General features: G+C 42.0%; 2 protein-coding genes across 22 annotated transcripts in view; one reads left to right on the plus strand and one right to left on the minus strand.

Moving 5' to 3' along the window:
• Positions 1 to 1,483: 1,483 nt before the first annotated feature.
• MOK (MOK protein kinase) overlaps positions 1,484 to 24,902 on the plus strand; it is a 49,120-nt gene continuing 25,701 nt past the window's right edge. For 4 of the 15 annotated variants that reach the window (XM_045016680.1, XM_045016674.1, XM_045016685.1 and 1 more), the window contains exons 1-9: positions 1,980 to 2,086; positions 8,686 to 8,800; positions 11,607 to 11,696; positions 12,432 to 12,599; positions 13,899 to 13,969; positions 20,324 to 20,402; positions 20,547 to 20,595; positions 21,699 to 21,886; positions 24,642 to 24,743. In XM_045016680.1, the coding sequence (XP_044872615.1) occupies positions 2,062 to 2,086; positions 8,686 to 8,800; positions 11,607 to 11,696; positions 12,432 to 12,599; positions 13,899 to 13,969; positions 20,324 to 20,402; positions 20,547 to 20,595; positions 21,699 to 21,886; positions 24,642 to 24,743 (887 nt within the window). In that variant the 5' untranslated portion in view covers positions 1,980 to 2,061. Of the gene's footprint in view, positions 1,517 to 1,591; positions 1,803 to 1,979; positions 2,087 to 6,330; positions 7,026 to 8,685; positions 8,801 to 11,606; positions 11,697 to 12,431; positions 12,600 to 13,898; positions 13,970 to 20,323; positions 20,403 to 20,546; positions 20,596 to 21,698; positions 21,887 to 24,641; positions 24,744 to 24,902 lie in introns of those variants that run through there. The other 11 variants (XM_045016678.1, XM_045016676.1, XM_045016675.1 and 8 more) reach the window with 11 other exon arrangements.
• Positions 11,684 to 24,902, minus strand: part of WDR20 (WD repeat domain 20) — an 82,935-nt gene continuing 69,716 nt past the window's right edge. The window contains exons 4-6 of one of the 7 annotated variants that reach the window (XM_045016667.1): positions 20,270 to 20,341; positions 18,986 to 19,231; positions 18,078 to 18,582 (exon numbers count right to left, since the gene is read on the minus strand). In XM_045016667.1, coding sequence (XP_044872602.1) covers positions 20,300 to 20,341 — 42 coding nt within the window. In that variant the 3' untranslated portion in view covers positions 18,078 to 18,582; positions 18,986 to 19,231; positions 20,270 to 20,299. Of the gene's footprint in view, positions 12,635 to 18,077; positions 18,583 to 18,985; positions 20,342 to 24,902 lie in introns of those variants that run through there. The other 6 variants (XM_045016666.1, XM_045016668.1, XM_045016665.1 and 3 more) reach the window with 6 other exon arrangements.

Genomic DNA, 24,902 nt, shown 5'->3' on the forward strand with positions numbered 1-24,902 from the left:
GCTCCTGTAATGGGACTACTCAGGCAATTACAAATGTTAAGTGTTACAGAGACAAGGTGAGTGAGGTAATATCTTTTATTTGACCAACTTCTGGTGGGGAGAGAGACAAGTGCTCTTGCAGCAGTCACTCCAAAGATGACATAGGAATTTGTGAGGATGCAGGGGCCCGGGCGAACAGTGCAGCCTACAGACAATGCGGGCACGGAGGAATACAGTTCACCACAAAGGTGACTCAAGACAGTTTTCATTGGTGTAAGAGTACAGCAAGCCAGACCGTGATGAGGGCCTGGGCTGTATTACTGCACGGTCATCTAGACCGTGTCTGCCTCAGCAAAGGACTTGACCAGGAGTAGGCAATAGGTGGACCATGGGCCAAATCTGGAACACCAGACACTTTTGAAATGACTCTGAAATCTTTTTATTTACTGATTATCATCATTATTGTTATTGTGGTGTGAAAAAAATGTTCCTCTGAAGTCTAGACCTTGACTATTCCTTGACCAAGACCTTTACAAAAAATAATTGACTACCCCTGCGCTAGACACCGCTGAGCAGTGTGACCTTCCCCTGCCTTGAGAAGACCCAGGGCCGGTGCTACCATTAAGGCAAACTAGGCGGTTGCATAGGGCACCAAGATTTGGGGGTGCCAAAAAGCGGTGCCTCCAATTTTTTTTTTTACAGCCGTTCCTCCCCGAGCATGTGGCCGTTGCTCCACTTCTCCCGCCTCCCAGGCTTGCAGCGCCAATCAGCTGTTTGGCGCTGCAAGCCTGGGAGGAGAATTAGAGTGGGGGCGGCATGCTTGGGGAGGATGCGGAGCAGAGGTGAGCTGGGGTGGGGAGGTGCAGCACGGCTACCCGGGCCGGGGGGTGGGGAGGTGCCGCGGGGGTGCCTCAGGGCAGGGCGGGAGGAGCTGCCACAGGGCTCCCCACTCCCCACCCCCGCTCACCCAGGCACCGCAAGCCTGGGAGGGGAGGAGAATTAAAGTGGGGGTGGTGTGCTCGGGGAGGACACGGAGCAGAGGTGAGCTGGGGTGGCGAGGTGCTGCATGGCTCCGTGGGGGGGGGGTGCCTCAGGACTGGGGGGGGGGCACAAGGTGGAAGTTTCGCCTAGGGAGCAAAACTTCCTTGCACTGGCCCTGAGAAGACCCCCCCCAGCCCTGCGGGGCTGCCCAGGTAGGGCCATCCTAACCTAATCCTCCTCCCGGGCCCAGCCCCCCACCCATAGGGAGCCTCCTCGGGGCAGGGCACCTGCCCGGCCCTCAGAGCTTGGAGACCTGGGAACACAAATCCCTACTGCGTTTTCCCGACAGTCACGGACTGAGGAGCAAAAGAAGTCTCTACTGCACATGCGCAGGCGGAGCGTGAGGGGTACAAGGTTCTGGTTTACCACTGTGCACCATCGGTCAGGGACGGGTGGGGAGAACAGAGAAAGCGAGCGGGTTGCTACGCCTGCGCAAACGGGGCCTAAGTGGCCCGGCTTAAAACCAAGCTGTACTACTGCGCGACTGTGAAACTGGGTAAAGCTAGGAGAGACCGTAATCTCGCGCCACGGGAGAAGAAGGGGACTGCAATGCGCTTGCGTGCCGGGGGGAGGCAGCTGCATTGCGCTTGCGCGGCTTTGTGGGCGGGTGGGGCTGTCTCGGCCGTGCTTCTGGGCTGGAATCCCGAGCCTGTGCGGTTGCCAGGGTGACGGGAATACAACATGGCGCGCTGACAGCTCTGCCGGGAGGGGTGGGCGCTGCAGAGGAGGCCTCAGCCTTTCCCTCCCCGTCCCCGCACCGCTGAGGAGCCGCAGGATGAACAGTAAGGGCGGAGCGTTACGGGGCCCGGGGGCGGCGTGAGGGGAGCGAGCCTCCCCGTGGGCTGCGGGAGCGCTGGAGAGGGCCTCCCGCTGTGGGGAGGGTCCCGGCAGGGCGGGCGCTTCTGTGGGGAGGGACAGTTTCTCTGTGGAGAGAGAGGCGCTTCCGGGGTGCAGCAGGCAGGATGTGTAAGTGGGAGCGGGATCGCCGGAGGTCGGCAGTGGGGCTTGTGGCGGAGAGCGGACCCTCCTAGGGCAGGGAGAATGGAGATACTGTGTGACGACGGAGGTGAGGGGGTGTCTAAGTCTTGCTATGGGGGGGATGCATGAGGGGTTCTGCCCCACTTCTGTTATGTGTGAGTGGGGCACCCTATGTGGAGGACTAGGGTCCAGTATCAGATGCAATGGCCCTGCTATTGAGATGAGGATGGAATATGCATATTGGACTATGGGTTGGTGGAAGGGGGACCAGATCCTACTATGCAAAGATATATGAGGGAGATAAGTAGCTGGGGGAAGGACCTGCCCTCTGATTGCTAATATTAGTAAAGGAGCACCACAAGACCCACCTCAACCTCTCGGTTGGTTCTGATGCTGTTGATCATCTTTTCCTTGGCTTTTTGCTCTCATTGGCTTTTGAGATACTGTCCTCTTCTGGTTTTCCTCCTACCTGTCCAGTCATTCCTTCATCAGGTTCTGCCCTTGGCCCTTTGATCGTCTCACTTTACAGGCTGTCCATGGACAATATCTTCTCCTTACATGGTTTCAAATATCAACTCGGTGCTGATGACTTTCAAAACTTTCTCTCTACCATTGACCTGTCTCTTTCTAAACAATCCCATCTAATATCCCAGAGGAAATGTCAGAGAGATACGTTATCTTATCCATTTAAACTGAACATGGCCCCAAACAAACTCTTAAACTTTCCTCACAAACCTCCTCTTCCCCCTTTTTTATCACTGTTGGCACTACCACCATTCTCTTTATTACTTACACTGAACATGGGATGAATTTTTAATTTATACTTTTCTCTTGGCCTACAGTGTCTTCCTTCTCAACATCTCCATACTCCATCCTTTTCTTTCCATCTCCACACCCAAATTTCTGGTTTAGTTCCTCACTGTATCCCACCTTGACTACTGCAGTATCCTCCTATATCATCTCCCAATTCAAACTGCAGCTACTAAAATAATCTTCCTTGCTGTTAATTTGGTCACATTACTACCCTCTCTGAATTCCTACACTTGCTCTCCATCCACAGTTATGTTTAAACTGTTGATCACTCCCTTCAAGGCTCTATTTAAATCTGCTCCTCCCTACTTATCCTCGCTTGTTGAACTTTATGGCATCTCTACCCCACCAGTTTTCCCACCCTCATCTGCAGATTTGTCAATATTGAACAGTCATCTCTGTGTCTTTCATATGGCCACCTCTGCATTGTTAGACCTCCCTGATTCTGCAAGACTTCTACTTTCTCACTCTTAGAAACCCACTTCTCTTATGCTACCTATAGCATATTTTGTTGATCTGTATAGAAAATCATTTTGTTTTCCTTCCTTGACTTCTGTTTGCCTTTCAGTCTATCCTGAAACTGCGAACTTCTTGAAACAGGAACATCCTTTCTTGTATGTCTAAAAAGTGCCTTGTTTGTTATGGATGCTACTGAAATCAATTCCTAATTGGGGATTAGGTCCTTTCTGTTCTAGATATTGTATACACCAGTGTGGATAAAAATGATGTTTAAATAAAAAAATTGATTTAAATTTTTAAATAAAAGATTGAAGTAAAAAATCATTTAAAAAAATAAAACACTTCTAGTTCTTTACTTTCTTTCCATTTTAAAGTCTTAAGTTGCTAATGTGGATGTTTTAAGAACATAAGAATGGCTCTACTGGGTCAGACCAAAGGTCCATCTAGCCCAGTATCCTGTCTACCAACAGTGGCCAGGTGCCCCAGAGAGAATGAACAGAACAGGTAATCATCAAAGTGATCCATCCCCTCTCGCTCATTCCCAGTTTCTGGCAAAGAGAGGCTAGGGACACCATTCCTGCCCATCCTGGCTAATAGCCATTGATGGACCTATCCTCCATGAATTTATCTAGTTCTTTTTTTAACCCTGTTATGGTCTTGGCCTTCACAACATTCTCTGGCAAGGAGTTCCACAGGTTGACTGTGCGGTGTGTGAATAAATACTTCCTTTTATTTGTTTTAAACCTGATGCCTATTTATTTCATTTAGTGACCCTTAGTTCTTGTGTTATGAGAAGTAGTAAACAACACTTCCTTATCTACTTTCTCTACACCAGTCATGATTTTGTAGACCTCAATCATATCTCCCCTTAGCCGTTTCTTTTCCAAGCTGAAAAATCCTAGTCTTATTAATCTCTCCTCATATTGAAGCCGTTCCATACCCCAAGTTTTATATTTGTTTCCTAATTATTAGTAGAATTTGAGGCTTTATAGAGATTTTTTCCTACTGAAAGTTTCACACTTAAAATGCTAATCTGTACCGAAAAGTCAAGTTTACGTCCTCTAACATCATTCCTTTGACACCACCGTAAACTCAGATAACCAAATAGCCATATTGTTGGCAACCAACACCACCTTCCAACGTTATGAACTTCCACAAGTAAAGAAATGCTTTGACCAGGATATTCTCCTCCATCAAGGCTTTCAGTTTGAAGTCAATGGGATTTGTGTTTTTAAATTGTTTAGGACTAGAGTAAAAGGGATTTAGGTGCTGCAATGCTCAGTGCCTAACTTTCTTGGTACCTTGCCATTCAGTGCAATCCACAGCCCTAGTTTAGATTCCTAGACTCTCTATACAATGCATGGGGAGAGTTAAGTGCCTAAGAATGGAATCCACAAAAGCCAACACTCTGAGCAGAGAGACATTTAAACTAGCCAGTAGGAAATGCTGAGGAGAGGGATCTGGAATAAGCTCTGTCCCTAAAAGGGATTTAGGTGTCTAAATCGGGGCTGGAGCTCTCTCTCTTTCTTATTGAAACTGTTCCACTGTGTATAATTACTTAAATATTCACTGGGCCTAAGAGAGAGAGAATGACTTTGTAGCCCAGGGTTAGGGCACACGTCTGGGATGTGGGAGACTCAGGTTTCACTTCTCTTGCCCCAATGAATATTTAAGTCAGTGGTCCCCTACGCAGTGCCCATGGGTGCCATGGTGCCCGCTGGGGCATTTTATGTGCACCCGCCTAGTGCCCAGCAGGGGAGAGAAGCCACGGCCCCATGCCTGCTGGGGACAGAGAACTCCAGGGCTGCAGGCTGCGAGTGCCGGTGTTTATGGTCCCTGGCAAGCGTGGGGCTGTGGCTTCTCTCTGTCTTCTCCGGGGCTGCAGACTGCGGGCGCCGGTGTTCTCGGTCCCTGGCAGGCACGGGGCCATGCCTTAAGCCGGAGAGAAGCCGCGGCCCCGCACCTGCCAGGGACAGAGAACTCCGGGGCTGCTTGGGGCGGCAAAAAGCCGGGAGCCGGCCCTGGCCAGAGCCCTGCCGCTGGAGAGCCAGAGCATCGTCCCCTGGAGCCAAGCCTGGGCTGCGGCGGTCAGAGGGGCTCCCAGAGTGTGTGAGGAGCCGGGGAGGGAGGGAAGTGGGACCCGGGATGCAGGGAGGGAGGAGGGGCTGCATGGGGCTGAGGAAGCAGCTGTCAGCGCCTGCCCCTCTCAGCCCTTGCACTCTCCATCCCGCTCACAGCTTCTTCACTTGTACTTCCCCCCATCGCTCCTTCGCCGAACCCCTTCCCCTTGTTCTCTCCCTTCACCCGCACCTCTCCCCTTGTACCCTCCCTCAGCCCTCTCCTCCCGCACCTTCCCCTGCACCTCTTCTCCTGCAACCCTCCTGATACCCCCTCTCCTCCTCCACCCTCCTCCACGAGTACATCACACCCTGCTTCTCTGCCAATGTAGAGCCCCCAAGCACTCCCACACCCACTCCTCTGCCTGAACCCTCTTTACTAGATCTCCATCCCTTTCTGGGTACAAGGTTTAAGGATTAGTCCCTATGCCTTCCATGTACATTTGGGTGCGTGTGGGGGAGGGCACTGGTGGGTGGGGGAGAGCCCAGGACTGGGGTGGGGGGCAGCCAAAATTTTTTTTGCTTGGGGCAGCAAAAAACCTAGAGCTGGCCCTGCCCCGGCAGGCGCGCAGCCCGCCTAGTGCCCAGCAGGGGAGAGAAGCCAGGGCCCTGCGCCTGCTGGGGACAGAGTACTCCGGGGGCTGCAGGCGCCAGTATTCTCTGTCCTCGTGGCTTCTCTCTGGATTCATATATTATGTAATATTAAATATGATGTTTTTTGTATTATTTAATGCACAAATACAAAATAAGCCTTGAAAAATGGTTGGCGCTCGCCACACTCTTCTGAAAACATGAATGTGCTACTAGCCACAAAAAAGTTGGGGACCACTGTGCTAAATCAATGGTTTTTAAGGGTTATAAAATATTAGCAATCAGGCTTCTGAGGAGGATTCTGCCACCTCAGCATATTATTCCTGATTCGGTGTCTTTGTGATGGATTTTGGTGCTCTCCTATATTGGTTTTTGAGATTCTGTTCCTGACTTGTAAAGTACTTCATGAGCAAGGACTGTTTATATTAATACATAGCATTAGAAAGTGTACTTGGCATTTTATAAACAGGCCTGTGCCTTGCACTGAAGATCTTACCATCTAAATCCAACAAGAAAGTAGTAAAAGATAACAGTTCAGGAGAGAGAGAGAGGGAGCAGAATGTGGTGGTGATGAACAGGAAGAATAGATTTCTGGAAGAACTGGGCTTTAAAGAGGATCTAGTGTACAGAAGTAGTGTTTCAAACATAAGAGCAGCATGAGGGAAGAGAAAGGAGAGTCTTAGAAGGAACTTAAAGAGCAAATGATAAGAGTGATAGGAGAGAGAGATGATTTTATCCAAAGTGCCAGTGTTAGACTGGAAAAGAGGAAAGGTTGTAAAGGGGAAGGTCACAGTAAGAAAGATGAGAAGTGAAAGAGAACCTTGGTAATGAGGAAAGGGCAGATTTTAAATGATATTAATAAGAGAAGCAGCATTCATTGGAAGAGTGGATATGAAGGTTGGCTAGTAGAAAAGAAGAACTGAAGATGACACCTGGGTTGCTGGTACATATCTGAAATGTGAAGATCCACCATCCAGCTTCTGGACAGTAGAAAGAGCTTGCGGTCACTTCTGCCCCTGCAAAGACTCCTGGATGCTTTAAGGAGAAGGGGTATGTCTCCACTACTCTATGGCCTGGTCGAGACCTAAACTTAAGTCGACCTAACTATATCACTCAGGGGTGTGAAAACTCCACACCCTGAGCAACACAATTATCTCAACCTAACTCCCAGTGTAGACAGCACTATGTCGATAGGAGGGCTTCTGCTACCACCTCTCACAGAGGTGGATTAACTATGCTGACAGGAGAAGCTCTTCCTTCGGCATAGTAGCATCTTCACTTAAGCACTATCGCGGTGCAGATGCACTGCTGCAACCGTATCACTGCAGCATTTTAAGTGTAGTCCTGTCTGTAGTTAAGCTGACCTAAGTCCCAATAAGCAGTGGTTCTCAAACTTTTGTACTGGTGACCCCTTTCACACAGCAAGCCTAGGAGTGTGACCCCCCCCTTATATATTAAAAACACTTTAAAAATATTTAACACTATTATGGATGCTGGAGGCAAAGCGGGTTTTGGGGGTGGAGGGCAATAGCTTGTGACCCCCCCATAATAACCTTGTGACCCCTCAGGAGGTCACGACCCCAGTTTAAGAACCTCTGCCATATAGATACCACTGTAGACAGCAGAATTCTGTTGACCTAGCTACCGCCTCTCAAGAGGGTGAATTCACTCTAGTGATGGATAAACCCCTGTTGCTCTAGCTGCGCATGTGTCTATACTACAATGTTGCTGTAGCATAGCTGCAATGCTGCAGTACCCTAAGTCTCCTATAGCCTCCTTGATTGCTGTAATGCATGAGGGTGTGAGGGAGGAAAGAGGTCTTTGTTACTTTACCTCTCCCTTGGTCTCTACTTTTTGGATTCTTCTCCATGAGTAACTCCACTGCCTGCTTCCTTTGTTGTTCATAAGCTTTCCCCAGCAGTAACAGTAGCATGAAACTGACATGAATTGGTTTACCTTCAGCTCACTGGTGGAGATGGTTATTGAACCTATAGGTGCAGATGAGATTACCAAGGACAGAATCTGGAGGGACACTAAGCAATGAGGGGACTTGAGGGGATGAAGAAGACTGGCTGATGGAACAGTCAGTATTACTGGAGCAGGACCAATCAAGTACATGTAGAGTAAGTTAAGGAAAGAGAAATATAGTTTGGGTCAGAGACAGGATAATGATACCACCCTCATTTCTGCACTGCCTCTGGAGGTGGGTCTGATCTCCTCACCAAGGGCGGCCGTGCAGGGCCGTCCTGTCCCTCCCCAGCATGGCCAGACTAGCTGCTAGGAACCTCGGGCTCCCAGCAGCAGGGGAGATCAGATTTCATGGAGGAGGGCTGATTTCGCAGTACTTGACACATTTTTCACAGCTGTGAAATTGGTAGTGCCCTAGCTATGACAGAAAAAAGGCCTCTTGTATGTGCAGAGGTATTGTGTTACAGAGCAGGGAGGTCATAGTTTGTGCTCTGGAATTGTGTTGTACAATCAGTAATATGAGCATCAGTAGGATGGGGCAATAAAACCCATTTTGCTCTAATTCAATTTAATTTTTTTCCCAAATGATTGACATGTGAACCACAACCAAAAGCGTAATATTGAAAATCACCCAGCAAAGACAGAATTTAATGAAAATCAACTAAGGATAAATATAAAAATATTTACTGTTTACAACAAAACTTACTTTTAAATTTTAAAATTTAAATATTTTTGTTTTTAGAATATAAACCGATTGGTAAAATAGGCGAGGGAACATTTTCTGATGTTCTGAAGACACAGAGTCTTAGGGATGGAAATTACTATGCATGCAAACAAATGAAACAGCATTTTGAAAGGTAGGTATAGTTGATCATATTATTGCCCAAACTCTGAAAAATTTGTTTACATTTATTGGGTAAATAAATATAAATTTAAGACTGAATAGAGGATTCTGAATACTTGTTCATGTGTATTGAAAAATATGTTGGCATACATTAGAAAGGGGGAACTGAGGGCCTGATCATATAGCAAATTATTATTTGGCATTGTGCTTTCTACTAAGTAGACCCATTGATGTTACTCACTGTAGCAAATTCTATACCTGCTTGTCAACTGGATTGAGACCAGGATTAGAGAGGGAGGAGGATGGGGGTCTTTATTCATTCCTATCTACTATTTGTTCCTGTCACCACTCTGGTCTCAGTTTTACATTTGTAAATGAATTCCTACCAGAAAGGAAATGTAGAATATGTCTGAACATGCTTGTGTCATTTTTCTTCCTGCCATAAATGAATTAGTAGAAGAAGATGGTGTAAAGAACACCCTTGTTATCCATTGTCAGGTTCACTTTAAAATGTATTTTATTGTGGATCGTGTAACAGTAGTTATTTTCTCTCCCTATACAGATTTTGTTCCTCTTTATATTTTGTGTTTGCCTTTATTCACATTTGATTGTGTCCTCTAGTACTGGGCAACACAAGTCACAGTGGGAGCTCGTTCTTATTAGGAAAATGGCAAAATGGGATTCACTGCACACCCACACACAGCATTTTCATCCAAATCAAGGTGCACAACCCCTACTTTAGCAAGGGGCCAAGTTCAGCTCTCAGTTAGACACATTCATTTCCTAATGATTTCAGTGGGAGTTCCTTTATAACAATTGACATTGCGTCTATTGCTTTGAAAAATTTCAGGTTTGATTCAGTGCTCGGTTGCTACACAGATTATGAAGTAAATCAGAATTGCAGAGATTAAGGAAGAGTGAGTTTACCAACACAAATCCATCCTTTTCCTTTAAATGGAAAAAAAAATTAATCGGCCAAGGCCACTGAATATAAACTTTCTACTATACTTGAAGGTTGGTTACAACCCCAGTATTTGGTCCAGAATGTTTAGAATACTCACACAAATTTCTTGGCTAATCAGTTTTAGAAATATTAAAAACTGAGAATTTGTTTAATTAGCTCTATATCTGAAGTTTATTTGGGAAAGATGGCAATTTGCTGGTGCTGAGTTTTGGGGTTTTTTGTTGTTGTTAACACAAACCAGGCTTCCATTATGTCTCACTGAAGTTATGATCAGTTTATTTTTGTTTATCAAGATTAAATCTTATTAGATGGTAATTGATGAGTCAGTAAGTTTTGCACAGTGTACTCCAAGTAAAATTACTGTTATTTACAGATAGTTGAAACTGGCAGTGGATTTTGTGAAACAGATTGCAGCAATCGATTTTTATCAGAGAAATTCATATGTGCAGTTCAGATCTAGTTACACTCTTTTGACAAATTCTGCATGTTTATCTTAAAATATAGGACATTTCATGTTATTACTTATATAAAAAGGATCAGAAGTAGCATCTTTTGAGTATATATTTTCCTTTTTTAATGTATATTGAAATTTGATTAAAAACAAAAATGAAATTTGTACTACTTTGGTTCTGAAAATAACCCTCATTATGTAAATCAATTTACTATGGTCATGTTTTGAATTAGAAGTAGGAACATTTAATTCCACATTTTATTTGGGACCATTCAGAAAAGCTAACATTAAGCATTGAGACCAAAAACATATCCAGTCTCAATCATGTTAGTTTTCAGAGATCTGTTTTAGTTTTGTCTCTTTTCTTATTAAAAAAGAAAACAGACTCTCTAGAGTTGAGACCAAATTAACAAAAATAAATACTAGTTATAAGATTAAGAAATGTTGAGTGTGTTCAACTCATTGCACTTAGATGGTCAGCATTCCCATATTTATGAGGGATTGTGAGAACATCTTCCCTATGATGCGTTAAAGTGTCCCTGAGGTCTTGGACCCTCTCATAGTTACGAATGGCTAGAGGTTACACTTTTACTGGAGTGTTCACTTATAGCTATAGATAATAGTGATATAAATTGAACTTGCTATTACAGGATAATTTTCTTATTTTCATGTTGAAACATGAGGATTTTGGCATTTGGCTAACTCTTGATCAGCTTGTGAAAGGAAAAGCTTATCCTGTAGTGATTTGCTATATCTAGTGTCCATGCAAGGCCATTGAAGCCCCCTAAAATGAATTCCTCTCCCAACGGTTTCTGTAGCTTGGTCTTCTAATGGTTAATTGAGTACTAGGCATGAGTGACATGATTAAATATTATGTTTTAAGTAGCTAGTAAAATAGTGTGTTTCAGTTCTTCACACTGGTGGTTATTAATTTTAAATTGAGTTTTAACGCTAATGATTACACAGGGCTAGATTGTGACTTTAGGCATAGTCTTTAGCTGTAAGCTGCACCAACCCAGGAATAGCCGTGGGAGTTATTGTGACTTGGACACACTTCTGAGTCACAATTCCTCTGTGATTTCTTTCTTGCTGCTGCGGAGTAGTAATTTACTTCTGGTCTACACCAATAGTAAATTACTACCCACCTCTCCTGGGTCAGCCAATCTGGTCAGCAAGAAGGGGAAGTGGAGCCAGGTTATTACCCATTTCCCACCCCACCCCTTGCCCCAGGCAATTAACTCCCCAATTCCTTCTGCATTCCTGAACCCCAGATTTGGGTAGCTTGCATAGGGACATAAGAGGAGGGGAGGTTCTTGCTCCCTTGTGTGGGGACTTAGTCACAATCTAATTCCTAACTTGTAAACTAGTTTTCCACTCTCACTTCTTTTTTAAATTACACATTAGTATCGAGCAAGTGAATAGTCTGCGAGAAATACAAGCACTGAGGCGACTGAATCCACATCCTAATATCCTTATGTTACACGAGGTGGTTTTGTAAGTACAGTGTATTTATTTCCCCTACTTCCTATACCCTCTATTTGAAAACTTTTCAGTAGCTTTTGGAGACAAAAGATAGTTTGGACGCACTTAACCAATTATTTATTCCACCAAAAAGGAAATCTTTGGAAGATCTGTCTGATTCTCCCATGCCCTCATGCCTCTTGTTAGGCAAAGATATGATACAGTTCTAAATTGCACTTTTCAGTTTCTTTAGAGTGTATTGCTGCAAAAACATCAGAACTACAACGTCCATACTAAAAATATGGGAAAACTGGTGACCTGGGACAAGAGATATTTTAAGCAATTAATAAACAAATTTATATTCTGGTTTTACGGGAAGGAGACTTCATGCCTACTACCCTCCAAGGCTCCATGTACTCTGTTGCACAGATAGACCAAATTCTGTAGCAAAGTTGACTTATTCTATTGCCATATAATTACCTTCATCCTCTTCTCCCCTATGCAACTGCACAGAACTATGGTTCATTGCTGAAAATAATCAGGCATAACATTTGTTAATTATTATTTTCAAGGATTTTTTTTCGCTTTGCTCTTCAGGCTGACTTTTTCTATTCCCTGGGCCTCAGCTCTTGCAGTGTTATCCAAACAACCCAGCTTAGAACCTACTTCCCACCACACGTGCCAGAAGAGGGAAGCTAGTAGTCATCTTTAGTAACCCATCTCCCAAGTGGAGCATGCACTGTAATCAAATTAACACCTTGTTATTAGGAAAGGAAGAGGCATCTGTAGACAGGTCCCACCAGGGCAAGGAGACATAAAACAAAATGTTGGTTGCCAGCAGGAACATGATGAATTCCATGGCATTTTGGAAAAACATCAAGTTATTCATCAGCAGAATTGTGAAGTCCACAGGGGCCCTGTTTTGAGATTAATGAGGTAGGTCACACTTCTCGGGGAGATGTTCCAGCTCCCTGCAGAGTCAAACAGGAAACACTGCATCAGTTTACTCTCTGTTCATATTCACAAGTTTTTCTGCAACCACAAGGGTTAAACATTAAAAAAAAAAATCTCAGATTCTGGAGTAAAATGTTTGAATGTCACAATTGTGGAATAGGCTGGGTCCTGCTTTTAATCATTTCACAGCTCCTATTACATACATTCAGGCAAAATGAAAAATGGACAACAATTACCATTCTGAAGGTCATTCCCAATATAGACTCACAGACTTTAAGGTCAGAAGGGACCAGGGCCATCATGATCATCTAGTCCAGAGGTTCCCAAATTGTGGGGCACAAGGAGGTATGGAGGAATGTTTGGGGGGTGTGGCTAGTGCCCGGGTCAGCCCCCAGGTGAGGAGCAATATCTGGCCCCAGAGCCCTGGCCACTGGCCCCACACCCAGGGCTCTGCTCCTGGTCTTTTCCTCCCAACCCCCTCACCTCCAGCTGTGGCCCCAGCCTCAGCCCTCTTACCCCATCCACATCCCCCGCTCCTGGAGCCCTGGCAGCACTCCCGGCCCCGGGGTTGGTGGGGGGCGCAGACAGGGATAAAAGGTGGCGTGAGGTAAAAAGTTTGGGGACCACTGATCTAGTCTGATCTCCTGCACATTGCAGGCCACAGAACCTCACCCACCCACTCCTGTAATAGACTCCTAACCTCTGGCTGAGTTAGTGAAGTTCTCAAATCATGGTTTAAAGACTTCAAGTTACAGGGAATCCACTATCATAGAAAACTGCGACTGTCAAAATGTAGAATTTAGAAAGTGACATACTCATTTAAAAATGTGACTTATTTTGGCCAGACTGAACAATATTGGGCCCAGATCAGCTATTAAATATTTTCAGATATGGCACAATGCTTTTGTATCTCTTATCAATTTTTAGCGTATACTTTATGGCTATATTATGTCTTGCTAGTGCTATTTTATTGGGAGCTTCCAGACTGCATCATTGTGCCATACTTAGAGTAAAATCCATACAGTATTTGGAAGGCTGTAGAGACTTCCTGCCTGGAGAGCCGGATGCAAACAGTTTGGAAAAATGCCATTGTTAATTAAAATTATAAATCAATTTGAATAGGCTTCTCTAGGTAAAGGTTTGTTGAAACTGAAAACTACAAATTGCCTTATTGATGATTAAACTGACTCTTTTGCTGAGTGGAGTACTTTTTGTCTACTTTGTGTACAAATGCAAATACTTTATTTCTTGCTCAGAAAAAAAACCTGTTTGTTTCTTCAGTGACAGAAAATCTGGCTCTCTTGCACTAATATGTGAACTTATGGACATGAATATTTATGAGCTAATAAGAGGTATGTAGAGCATGTTTGAGTCATTCAAAATCCTCTCTTTCACAGACCATAAAGTGGCATTAATCGTACTTTTCACTTGGCTGTTCATGTAATGGTTATATAGTATGACAGTTAAGAGTATATTGTACAATTTTTAGGGACATTTCTACTATTTTATAGCTGTTTTCTATACTATATAGACATTTTTAATGTAGAAACTTGTGTACACGTCTATTTTTAAATGAGTCAGAGTAGTGACTCTATAGAGCACTGTTAATATACATGATCAAACCTGAAAGGAAAACAGGGAGACCACCCTGATTGTAAAGCATGGAAAGTTTGTATTTCATGACATTATAACATTTTCATTATAAAAATTACCAGTTTACTAGTAAGAAACGTGTGCTCATTTTGTTTGAAAGCAGCAAATCTTTTAGCTGAAACATAATAAAGTTTGAGAACCAAGGTTAGTCTATTCAGGAAGGGCTCATGAAGCCTCTACAGCTTCTGCTAAACTTATCTCCATATAGGAAGTCTGCCACATTACTACCTGGAACTACCTTCATGTTCTGTAAGCATTAGTTCCTAGCTTCTGATGCTAGAGCAACTGTTTTTCAGTGTAAGAATTAGGACCATGGAAGGAATTTCCAGGAAAAGACAGTAGGATGATTTGTCAGTAACTAAAGACAGTAAATTGAAGTGGAGGAAAGCTAGAGTGTGTTGGTCATGTATTTTTAGAACTGTCTAAACACAAAAGTTGTACTGCATGCTGTGGACACAGTTATAGCTGTGTGTGTGTGTGTGTGTATATCTATGGAGATATACCTATCTCATAGAGCTGGAAGGGACCCCAAAAGATCATTGAGTCCAGCCCCCTGCCTTCACTAGCAGGGCCAAGTACTGATTTTGCCCCAGATCTCTAAGTGGCCCTTTCAAGGATTGAGCTCACAATCCTGGGTTTAGCAGGCCAATGCTCAAACCACTGAGCTATTCCTCCCCACTTGTATCAGTGTAGTTTATTCATGTAAGAGAAAGGGAATAAGCTATACTGGTCTATGGCACCTTTATACTTGTGTAAGTGCATCCACACAAGGGGTTGTACTAGTATAACTATATCAGTTTAAAGAAAAATCACATCCCTAACCAACATTTTTTGTACTGGCATAACTATGTAGACTAGGCCACAAAGACACTTTGAGAGCTGGATACTGGTTCCTGGCTGGGGCTAGGGAGGTTGTTATTGAAGTTTAATGTGCAGGGTGATTTCAAAATTTAAAATAGTCACTAGAAAAGCCAAAGTGCCCAGGGTATGATATGTGGTGCTATAAAACCCAAATAAGCAAATAAGAGTATTGCATGCTGAGTTACAATCTAGAGAAAAGTTCCTATTAGCTTTGAGGAGACCATGCTTTCAGACCTCTAACAATAGTGAATAACCCTGTTTCTTATCTATACATAGATCAAAAGCTGAAATTAGAATGCCAAAAAGTAGTTTAACTATGCTTGTCATTGTAAAAGTTGAGTCATGCAGTAGCTCATGTCTTTGTTATTAAAACATAAATAATAGCCTTATTATAAGTCTAGTCTTCAGACTTGTGGTATTATTAGTAAGTCTGAGTCAGTAATGTAAGCTGCTGTCATTTACAATGGATTAATCAGATGGATTATAAGCAAAACTTTCTGCTTCCAGAAAACAGATTTGAGCAATACTTACTTCAGTTCTGAAACATTAAAATGTTTAGGTTTGTACTTCAGAACTGACTGAAGCATTTGCTGTGTCACTTATTGTTCAGCTTAACTGTGAAGCTCACACCTGTAATTTTAATAAACAAAACCACCATATTAAATATTTCTTGCAATTGGAATTAACAAAATTCCAGTACTTTCAGCAATGAGTCTGTTTTCCTTACATAGGGGAACAAGACATAGAACTCCTTAGCTACAAAATCTTTCAAAGCCATTAGATCCTGTCAATAGGGCACTGGAGTCCAGGATTCTGCTCCGAGCGGACACTGATCTGCTGCTTGGCTTTTGGCATGTCATGTCAATTCCATGCTTGTTTCCTCTCCCAACTTCTATCTTGTCTAGTCTATTTAGATGGTAAGCTTTGTGAATAGGGACCACCCTTCACTGTGTTTGTACAGAGCCTAATACAGTGGCTAGGGCCTGTAGGTGTTACTAAAATAAAAATAATGGTCTTCCATCACAGGCACTCAGGTTTCAACAACATTCATCCCCACAGGGCTTGCTGACTCCCACTTTATATACAACCCCATTAGTCAAATGATGCAAATCACAGCTTCCTTGGAACCCTGTTTAAGATGGAGCCAGCTTGTTGGGAGTTAGAAGAGCTGTTTGATATAGTTTTGAGGGAGGGGAAACACTTATGGCTCTAGGAAGCTATACAAGAAAGAGTGTGTCAAATAGAATAGGTATCTGAAAGCCTATAGTTTTGGAACTTTCTGTTCTGTGGAAAAAATATTTCAACTTTGTCTCAGTTAAACACATGTGCCAAAATACCAATATTTCCTATGGATGGAAATTCTGATTTTGAACTAGCAATAGCCACAAACAGAGCCACCAAAAAGAAAGGGCACCTGCAAAACCCAGCAACACTTGAGACGTGCCATTTTAAAACCTAGAAAATGTTCACTGTTAAGCTCCCAACACACAGTTGGACTGGAAAATAAATTAATCCTTCTTAATTTTGAAAAGTATAGTATTCAACAACTTTGAGAGTATTAGCTGGATGATAGCTGCAACTAAATAAAAAGATCTCCCTTTGTAACTGTAGTGTTCTGAAGCAGAAGGAACATATGGCTCATCTGTATATTACTCCGCTGTACATATTATTTTATTGGTGCTTTCTCAGAGAGCAGACCTCCACAGCTGTGCACTCACACAAACTAGTGAACATTTCAGACTGTTTCACTGTGCAGAAGAGATATGGATTACTACCGGTAAACAATCTCTTTAGTGTTAATTATGCTTTAATTTTCTGAATAAAATTATGAACCCTGCAAAATAAAATTTGGAGAAAGGCATAAAACTACTACAAAAAGGCTTTTTTAAAATCAGTGGAGACAATGAAAGAGGGGAAGCAAATGTCTAGAACCAGCTGGTCTGTACAAAGTTTTGGAATGAAGAACATTTTCAAGCATGGGTTTGCTAAGAATAGATTTCTAATTGGAACAGGTGTGTGGGAACAGCAATGTTTAGGAAAACAGCATTTATTCAGTTCCTTAATGGCACTGGTCTTGGAAATTAATCCTATTTTTTTTTCTGAAAAAATTCTGGTTGACGGAAATATTAACATTGGTTATATAGATTAGGACTATTTTGAAAGTGTCTTTAAAACTACTCAAGTGGGGAAAGAATTATGACATAATTTCCTAACAAAGTTATGTTCTGAATAGAACATTTAGTGCCATATAGCGCCTTCATTCACTATCTACAAACTAGACACCCAGCTTTATTCCAATGAAGTCAATGGGAATTTTGCCAGTGACTTTAGTGGAAGCAAGTTAGGGCTCTTAAGATTTGGAGAAGATTCCATGGATACAAGTGCATCGTAGCCACATACAAAGTAACATCTTCCTGTTGTGATTCTGTTCATAATTATTTATTGAGTTAAGCTTTTATAATGTAATTCTGAAAGCTGAAGAGCATTGGTTCAGTCCTGAAAGGTGACTTGCAAAGGGAAAAACAGTTGAGCTTGTGCCTTGTTATGAAGATGCCTACATTTTTTTTAAATTCTGTTTTTAACATTAGTAATTCAGAGTTTGTCTGTTGTGGAAGACTCTGTAACCTTGTCTACACTAAGAAAGTTTTTCAAAAAATCCTGTTGTTGCTAGCGCTAATTAAGTTCCACTGATGAAAGCACTGTTAAGAGCCCTAATGTAAATGCACCACTGTTTTAAGCATTGTTGTCTAATCTACATGGATTATGGTGACTGGGAAACTAATGTGGAAGTTTGAGAAATGCCTGTCACTTCGTGTGATTTGTATTCCTAAGTGGTTTAGGCATTTATGAATAGTTGACTAAGGGTAGAATTATCAGACTAGAAACATCAAGGGTCAAGAGAATGAAAGCAAGCAGTTTATTGGGGAAGGAATCTTTAGTCAGTCATACTGTTTAAAATTGTTTTTATTAATACATATTACCTTCAGTAATGAACATTTTGGAATTTTAAACATGTCAAAGATTTGACACCCCATCCCTTTCAAATAAGATGAGAGTTCTCACAATATACATGATCAGAGGTACAACAGGTCCTCTAGCAAAATCAAGGAAGACCAGATTTGATATTCCTGATACCTAACGGTAAAAATAAAAAATCAGAAAACAAATAAAGGAAAGTTTTCAGGCCTTTATACACATCCAAGAAGCAAAATAGGACCCGATCTGATTATTTATTTTAAATTCTCTAGAATTCTGAAAAAAAATATTGCAGGTTAGTCTTAAAACAAAACTATGTTACAGCAGACTCTTACACCAACAAGGGGATGAATCATCTTGTGGTTCAGGCACTGGACCGAGAATCTGGAAATCTTGGTTCTGTAGCTGGCTCAGCTGTAGACTTCTTTTGTGACCTTGGGAAAGCCGTTTCACCTCTAAGCTTCAGTTTCATCATCTGTCAAATGGGAGAAAGTGCTCAGATACTGTAGTAATGGGGACCTGTTGCAGGCCTGGCACCGCCCCGCCCCTCTGTGGCAGGGGTGGGATGAGGTCTCAGAATCTTGCCACTCCCAAGTTCACGCACCCGTCTCTCTTTAGGCAGATGGTTGCGGCCTAATGACCTCCTTCCCCACAATCACCCCTTGGTCGGGGTAGTGGGCCTAGTGGCCAGAGTCCATAGGATTTCCATGGTGGTAGGGGGACCTGGGCGCGCCCTCTCCACTGGGTCCCGACCCAGGGCCCTGGTAGTGGCAAGTTCCCCTTGCCACCAGCTCGGCGGGGATCCGCCTGCAACATACTGAGCATCTGTGCGGCTCTAACGCCATTTGCCTCTAAAGTTCCCCTGGGTCACTTCCTACCATAAACGCTAGGTTCTCCGGTTCGGGGGGTCATCTGGTCTGTTCCCCTCCTGTGACGTACTCCGTCTGGGCATCAGGGTGCATCCCGGCTTGGCTGGCCTCCGGATCCTGGTGCGTAGGCTGTCCCTCCTCGGGAGCTGTCAGTGTTCCTCCTTCCCCTCCGGCAGTCAGCCCAGGCGGAGCAGCTCTGCAGGCTTTTATACTTGTTCTCCAGCAGGAGCATGCCCAGCAGAGGGGCATGGCTTCCTGTGCTAGGAAGGAAGGGTTAACCCCTGCGGTACCAGTGCGGGGCCACTCTGCCCCATCACAGGACCATACAAATGCCATTAAAGAAAAGAATTCTTATTGTCTTACTCTTTTAGGTATAACATTTATTTTTATGTGGAAAACAGTTCTACTTGGCAAAGAATGAGTACAGGTAGAAAATCCAAAGGTTGCAATAACATATTTGGCTATATAAGTAACTAGCATTATAACCTAAAGTTAGTTTTAGTTAATGAATTGTTAGACTATATTTAACTTTGAAGTAATTTAAAACTTGTTTAAACAGAGTCACTACGTTTTCCAAGGAATTTGCTACTTTTCTTTTCTTATTAATGATATTATAAACAATACAGCATTATTTAGAGGCACTACAGCAAAGCTCAAAGCCTCAAGAGGGCCTGCAGAAGGAAACAGTCTAAGTGATTATCAGATGTCTTCAGGACTCTAAACAAAAATGGAGTAGTCTTGCTTGTCAGCAGTCTTACCTCTATCAGTAACACCCACTGAAGTGGACAGGTTGTTCTGTAATTTGCATACCAAAACAGGAATAAGACACTTTGGGCAGTGCACTTGTAGAGGATTATATCCCTTCTAAACCTTGAATCTTATGCATCATTACTTTAGTGCTTACATAGGAAATGAGGCTTTCCAATATGTTTGGAATGGAATATTTCTGCTATGATACAATTGGGGGAAAATAGATATATTATGTTACCATTCATAATACCCACAAGTTCTCTGGAGCAGAATCCCTCCCTACACAATGAAAAATCATGCAATACCAAAGCTGCCAATGTATAGGCAGTCAAATTCACTTGTCAGACTATTCCGGTGTATTCTGAAATTTGTCTGTTTTCACCTTATGTCCTAGTTCAAATGAAATGCTAATTGCAATGGTGTTATTTTTGTATGACAAGTGTAAAAATGTTAATCAAATTCTTCTTATTCATGAAGAAAGGAATATGGATTCATTATCACAAGCTGAAAAGTAGATGTTACTTCTATTGTATACTTACTCACTGATATAAAGCATTTCTACAACTTGAAATTTCATTTGACTGTTCCACATTCTAGGGAGGAGAAAGCCATTACCTGAAAAAAAAATAATGAACTACATGTACCAGTTATGCAAGTCCCTTGATCACATGCACAGGTAAGACACTAAATTCAGCAGTAACCTTGCAAGAAGTATGCCATATGCTTATAATTAAATATTGCCTACAAATAATTAGAAACATAGTGAATATGCTCATACTTTCATTGCGTTGTTCTTTTTGGTATTTTTATGTTGATGCAGAAATGGAATATTTCATAGAGATGTGAAACCAGAAAATATATTAATAAAGGTAAGTAGTCTTGTGAGATAATATCACTAATCTGAAAGTGTAAATAATTTTCATAGTTAGAGAGACTTGACTCTTCGGTATATAACTTTAGTCTTGTGCCCTCCCTTCCTTGAATGGTGAATGAACAAATGTTTTCTGTTGCTATTGGATAAAAGTGTAAATGGATTCTCTTGTTCTGTAGCTCAGACGTAAGATTGCAGCTAAGTCTGAAAGCAAACAAATTCACTTTTTCATGTATCAATAACTTTTTCCTTTCTGTGCTGTTTTTTAAACAAGTGTTGGGACTCAGTCCTTCAGCCCTCTCTCTCCATGCTTAACTCCTACGGTCCACAGAAGTTGTTCACACTACTGCACAAGGAGACCTTAAGTTGATTTTGTTTTTGAAAGATTCCTGTTTTAAAAACTATCCAATGCTGGCAGAAGGCCTATTTCCCAGAGTTGTTTACTAGTTTTGTTGCCAGAATTCAGCTCATTTATTTTTATGGGATAGATTTTACTGTTTCAAAGTCCTTAGTGTGTCCCAAAATGAAACCAGAAGGAGGAAGAGGAACAAATACAAAGAAAAGCCAGGAAAAATCTATCATGTGACTACTAAAAATGAGAACACCAAGAAAATAACCTCATGTAAATATGTCACTTTTAGTAACCTTCCCTTCAAGACTAGCTAATACATTTTACTATTAATGGTTATCTCTAACATTTTTTGTGAAAATGTACAGAAAGATGCTAGTGTGTATTATGGGACATAAATGGCCTTAAATTTCAGAGGCACTTACAACTTAAAGGGCATTTTTACAATTTGTTACTATAATTAAACATTTACCATAGCTGAGATATGCTTCACTGATAGGCCCATTCAATGTCGCTGGAGAATAGGTTTTAATAACATTTAAACACAGACATGCAATTTGACATTCCAAATCGCCTCTTTTTTCTTAAAAAACAAACAAAAAACCCTAAAAGTTAGTACTGAAAGCAAACTATAATTAGATTTATAATGGCTGGTTCAGGTATTTCAGGCGGCTTCCTGCCTTTGCTTCAATATTTGACGGTTTTCTAATTTATTGGACAACATAAGTTTGTTTGTTTGTTTGTCTGGGGTGTTTTCGCAGCAGGATACCCTGAAGTTAGGAGACTTTGGATCTTGTAGGAGTGTATATTCCAAGCAGCCATATACAGAATATATCTCTACACGCTGGTACCGAGCACCTGAATGTTTGCTCACAGATGGCTACTATAGCTACAAAATGGACATGTGGAGCTCTGGCTGCGTTTTCTATGAAATCACAAGGTACAGTGCTAAGCAGAAAGAAATTAAGAGTCTGATTTATTCAGTGTCAAAGAAACTCCAAGTTGAGGATCAACTCATTATGTAATCAGCACATGGCATGAGTAATATTATGTTAAGGGCATAAATGTTGTTTTCCATGGTTTTCTAGAACTCTTTCATGCCTCTAGTCTGGAAGTTACGTTAGGCACAGATCCTGTCTTGTCTGGCACCAAACACATATAATAGCAGATTAACAATAAAGTAGCTGGATGCTTAACAGAAAGTAAGATTGTCACATGCCTTTATGTAATTAATTCCTCCTAAATGTTTTAATTTTTGTAATATTTTTCATGATTGAATAACTTCATGATTGAATATTTCTTAGTTTGGGAAATAGTGATTTTTTTTCTCTTCCTTTCCTCACTGAGTCCTGCATGGCTCACTGGGGGTATACTCCCAGGAGTAGCCAGCAATGGTCAGTCCTGAGTCTGGTACTATTCAGTAGTTTCATTAATGACTTGGATAATGGAGTGGAGAGTATGCTTATAAAATCTGCAAATGACACTAAGCTGGGAGGGGTTGCAAGCCCTTTGGAGTATAGGATTAGAATTCAAAATTACCTTGACAAAATGGAGAACTGGTCTGAAATCAACAAGATAAAATTCAATATAATTGCAAAGTACTACACTTAGGAAGGAAGAATCAAATGCACAAATACAGAATGGGGAATAATTGGTTAGATGGTCGTACTGCTGAAAAGGATCTGTGGGGTATAGTGGATCAACAATGTGATGCAATTGTGAAAAAAGCTATTATCATTCTGCTGTGTATTAACAGGAGTGTCATACGTAATTGTCTCTCTCTACTCAGCACTATGAGGCCTCAGCTAGAGTACTTTGTCCAGTTCTGTGCACCACCCTTTAGGAGAGAGTCCAGAGGAGAGCAACAAAAATGATAAAAGGTTTAGAAAACCTGACTTATGAGGAAAGGTTAAAAAAACTGGGCATGTTTAGTCTTGAGAAACACGACTGGGTAGGGGTGGGGAAGAAACATCTGATACCAGTCTTCAACTACATTAAGGGCTGTTATAAAAAGAATGGGGATCCATTGTTTTTGGTGTCCACTGAGAGTAGGACAAGAAGTAACCAGTTTAATTTGCTGCAGGGGAGATTAAGGTTAGATATTAGGAATAACTTTCTAATTATTAGGGTAATTAAATTCTGGAATAGGCTTCCAATGGAGGTTGTGAAATCCCCATCACTGGAGGTTTACAAGAGCAGGTTAAACAAACACCAGTCAGGGATAGTCTAGGTTTACTTCGTCCTGTCTCAGCACAGGGGGATGGAGTTGATGACCTTAAGGTCCCTTCGAGCCCTACATTTCTATGATTCTGTGCTGACACTGCAAGTGAGATATGATTGTATCCTACCAATACTATTTTTAATCTATCTAGTACATGTGGTGTAACAATAGTAGAGTAGACATGGCAGCATAGGCTAGCAACCCAGGTACATACCAGGCTCTCCAGGCAGCTTGTACTCTGGCTGCTAGCCTATGCTGCACTACTGCATAGTATGCTGCAATGTCTTCACTACTATTATTACTAGTGCTAGATAAATTAAAGCTAGCAGGGGATGCCTTCCTGTTCTACAGTCACACTGCCATTGAAAATGTAAACATACCATTGTTGTTATGAGCATAGCAGTCCTCAGTTTTGATAGTACATTTGAGAAGTTAATATTTTTGCCTCCTCTGCTGATTTACTCTTTTGCAACAGCAGAGGAAATCAGTCACAGGAGTCGACTCTGCAATTTAATTTGTAAAAGTTAGTTAATCCCCATTTTCTACAGACTGTTTTGTGAAAAAAACAGACCTTACAGTTTGACTCTATGCACAAGTGAGTTTGGGAAAAGCTATAATAAAATTTGTTCAGCTGATTGAGATCTGCAAGTGTGCAAGAAATAATAGAACTGGAGAGAGTCTCTGTAATTTCCATTATTTTTATAATTCATGAAAATAGTTTAAAAAGCCAGTGAATATTTCCTGAACATCCTTGTGCTCTGGAAAAGGCAGCTGATCTGTGAGGCTCTCCTCCTCTTCCTTCTCCTCCACTTGGCCTGTGTGCCGTAGCAATGGCAACAGTTCTGCTCTGTCCTCTTCCCATACTGTCACCTCCTTGTTTGGTATGCAGTGAGCAGTGGCAGCATTTTTGATTCTCTCTCCTCCTTCACCAAGGACATACAGCTGCTATTGCTCCTGCCACAACTGCCACATGAACTGGCAGCCCTTCTGCTTTGGCCACTTGCTAACTAATAGAAATAACTAATTTTATGTTGGGCAGAGGCCAGTTGACACACACAAAACCCAAATGTGTCCTTTCTCCCACAAAATAAAACTGATCCCAAATGAACTAACTCTGCAGTACTCTCTTATAAAATGTCACACTTTCATCCCCATAAAAACCAGCTGAGCTTTAAAACTCTGCAAATAAGTATACTCCATGTGAATGCCAAAGAATGTCTAAACTCTGTTGTAAACAGATTGTAGGAGTGGAGGCAGATCAGGTTAGAGACTGTTCTTTTGCCTGAACTGATTTGCCCATTCCCACCAGAAGTGTGGGCCATAATCTAACACATTGCTCTCCTATTGCTGACCAGTATGAAATGCCGTCTGAAAACAATCTGTCAGTTTTCAGAGCACCACATAGTGGCAGTCATTCCATTAGAACTAGTTTAAATCACTTTTAGTATTGCCAATTTTATTTCTTATCTTTCAGTTTCCACCCTCTCTTTCCTGGATCTAATGAATTGGACCAAATATCAAAAATCCATGATATTCTAGGCACCCCTGCTAAGAAAACTCTTAATAAATTCAAACAGTAAGTATGTAGTACACTCCCATATTTATTAATCTAAATAAGTGAAATCTGCTATATAATCTAGCAGTTTTCACAATCAGCTCTTTTATTGTGAACACTTAAATCTAAATATAGTCATTGTCAAATACCTTAATATTAATTAATATGTAAATACTTAAG

The sequence above is a fragment of the Mauremys mutica genome, chromosome 4 (genome assembly GCF_020497125.1).
Source record: "Mauremys mutica isolate MM-2020 ecotype Southern chromosome 4, ASM2049712v1, whole genome shotgun sequence".
Lineage (NCBI taxonomy): Eukaryota > Metazoa > Chordata > Testudines > Geoemydidae > Mauremys > Mauremys mutica.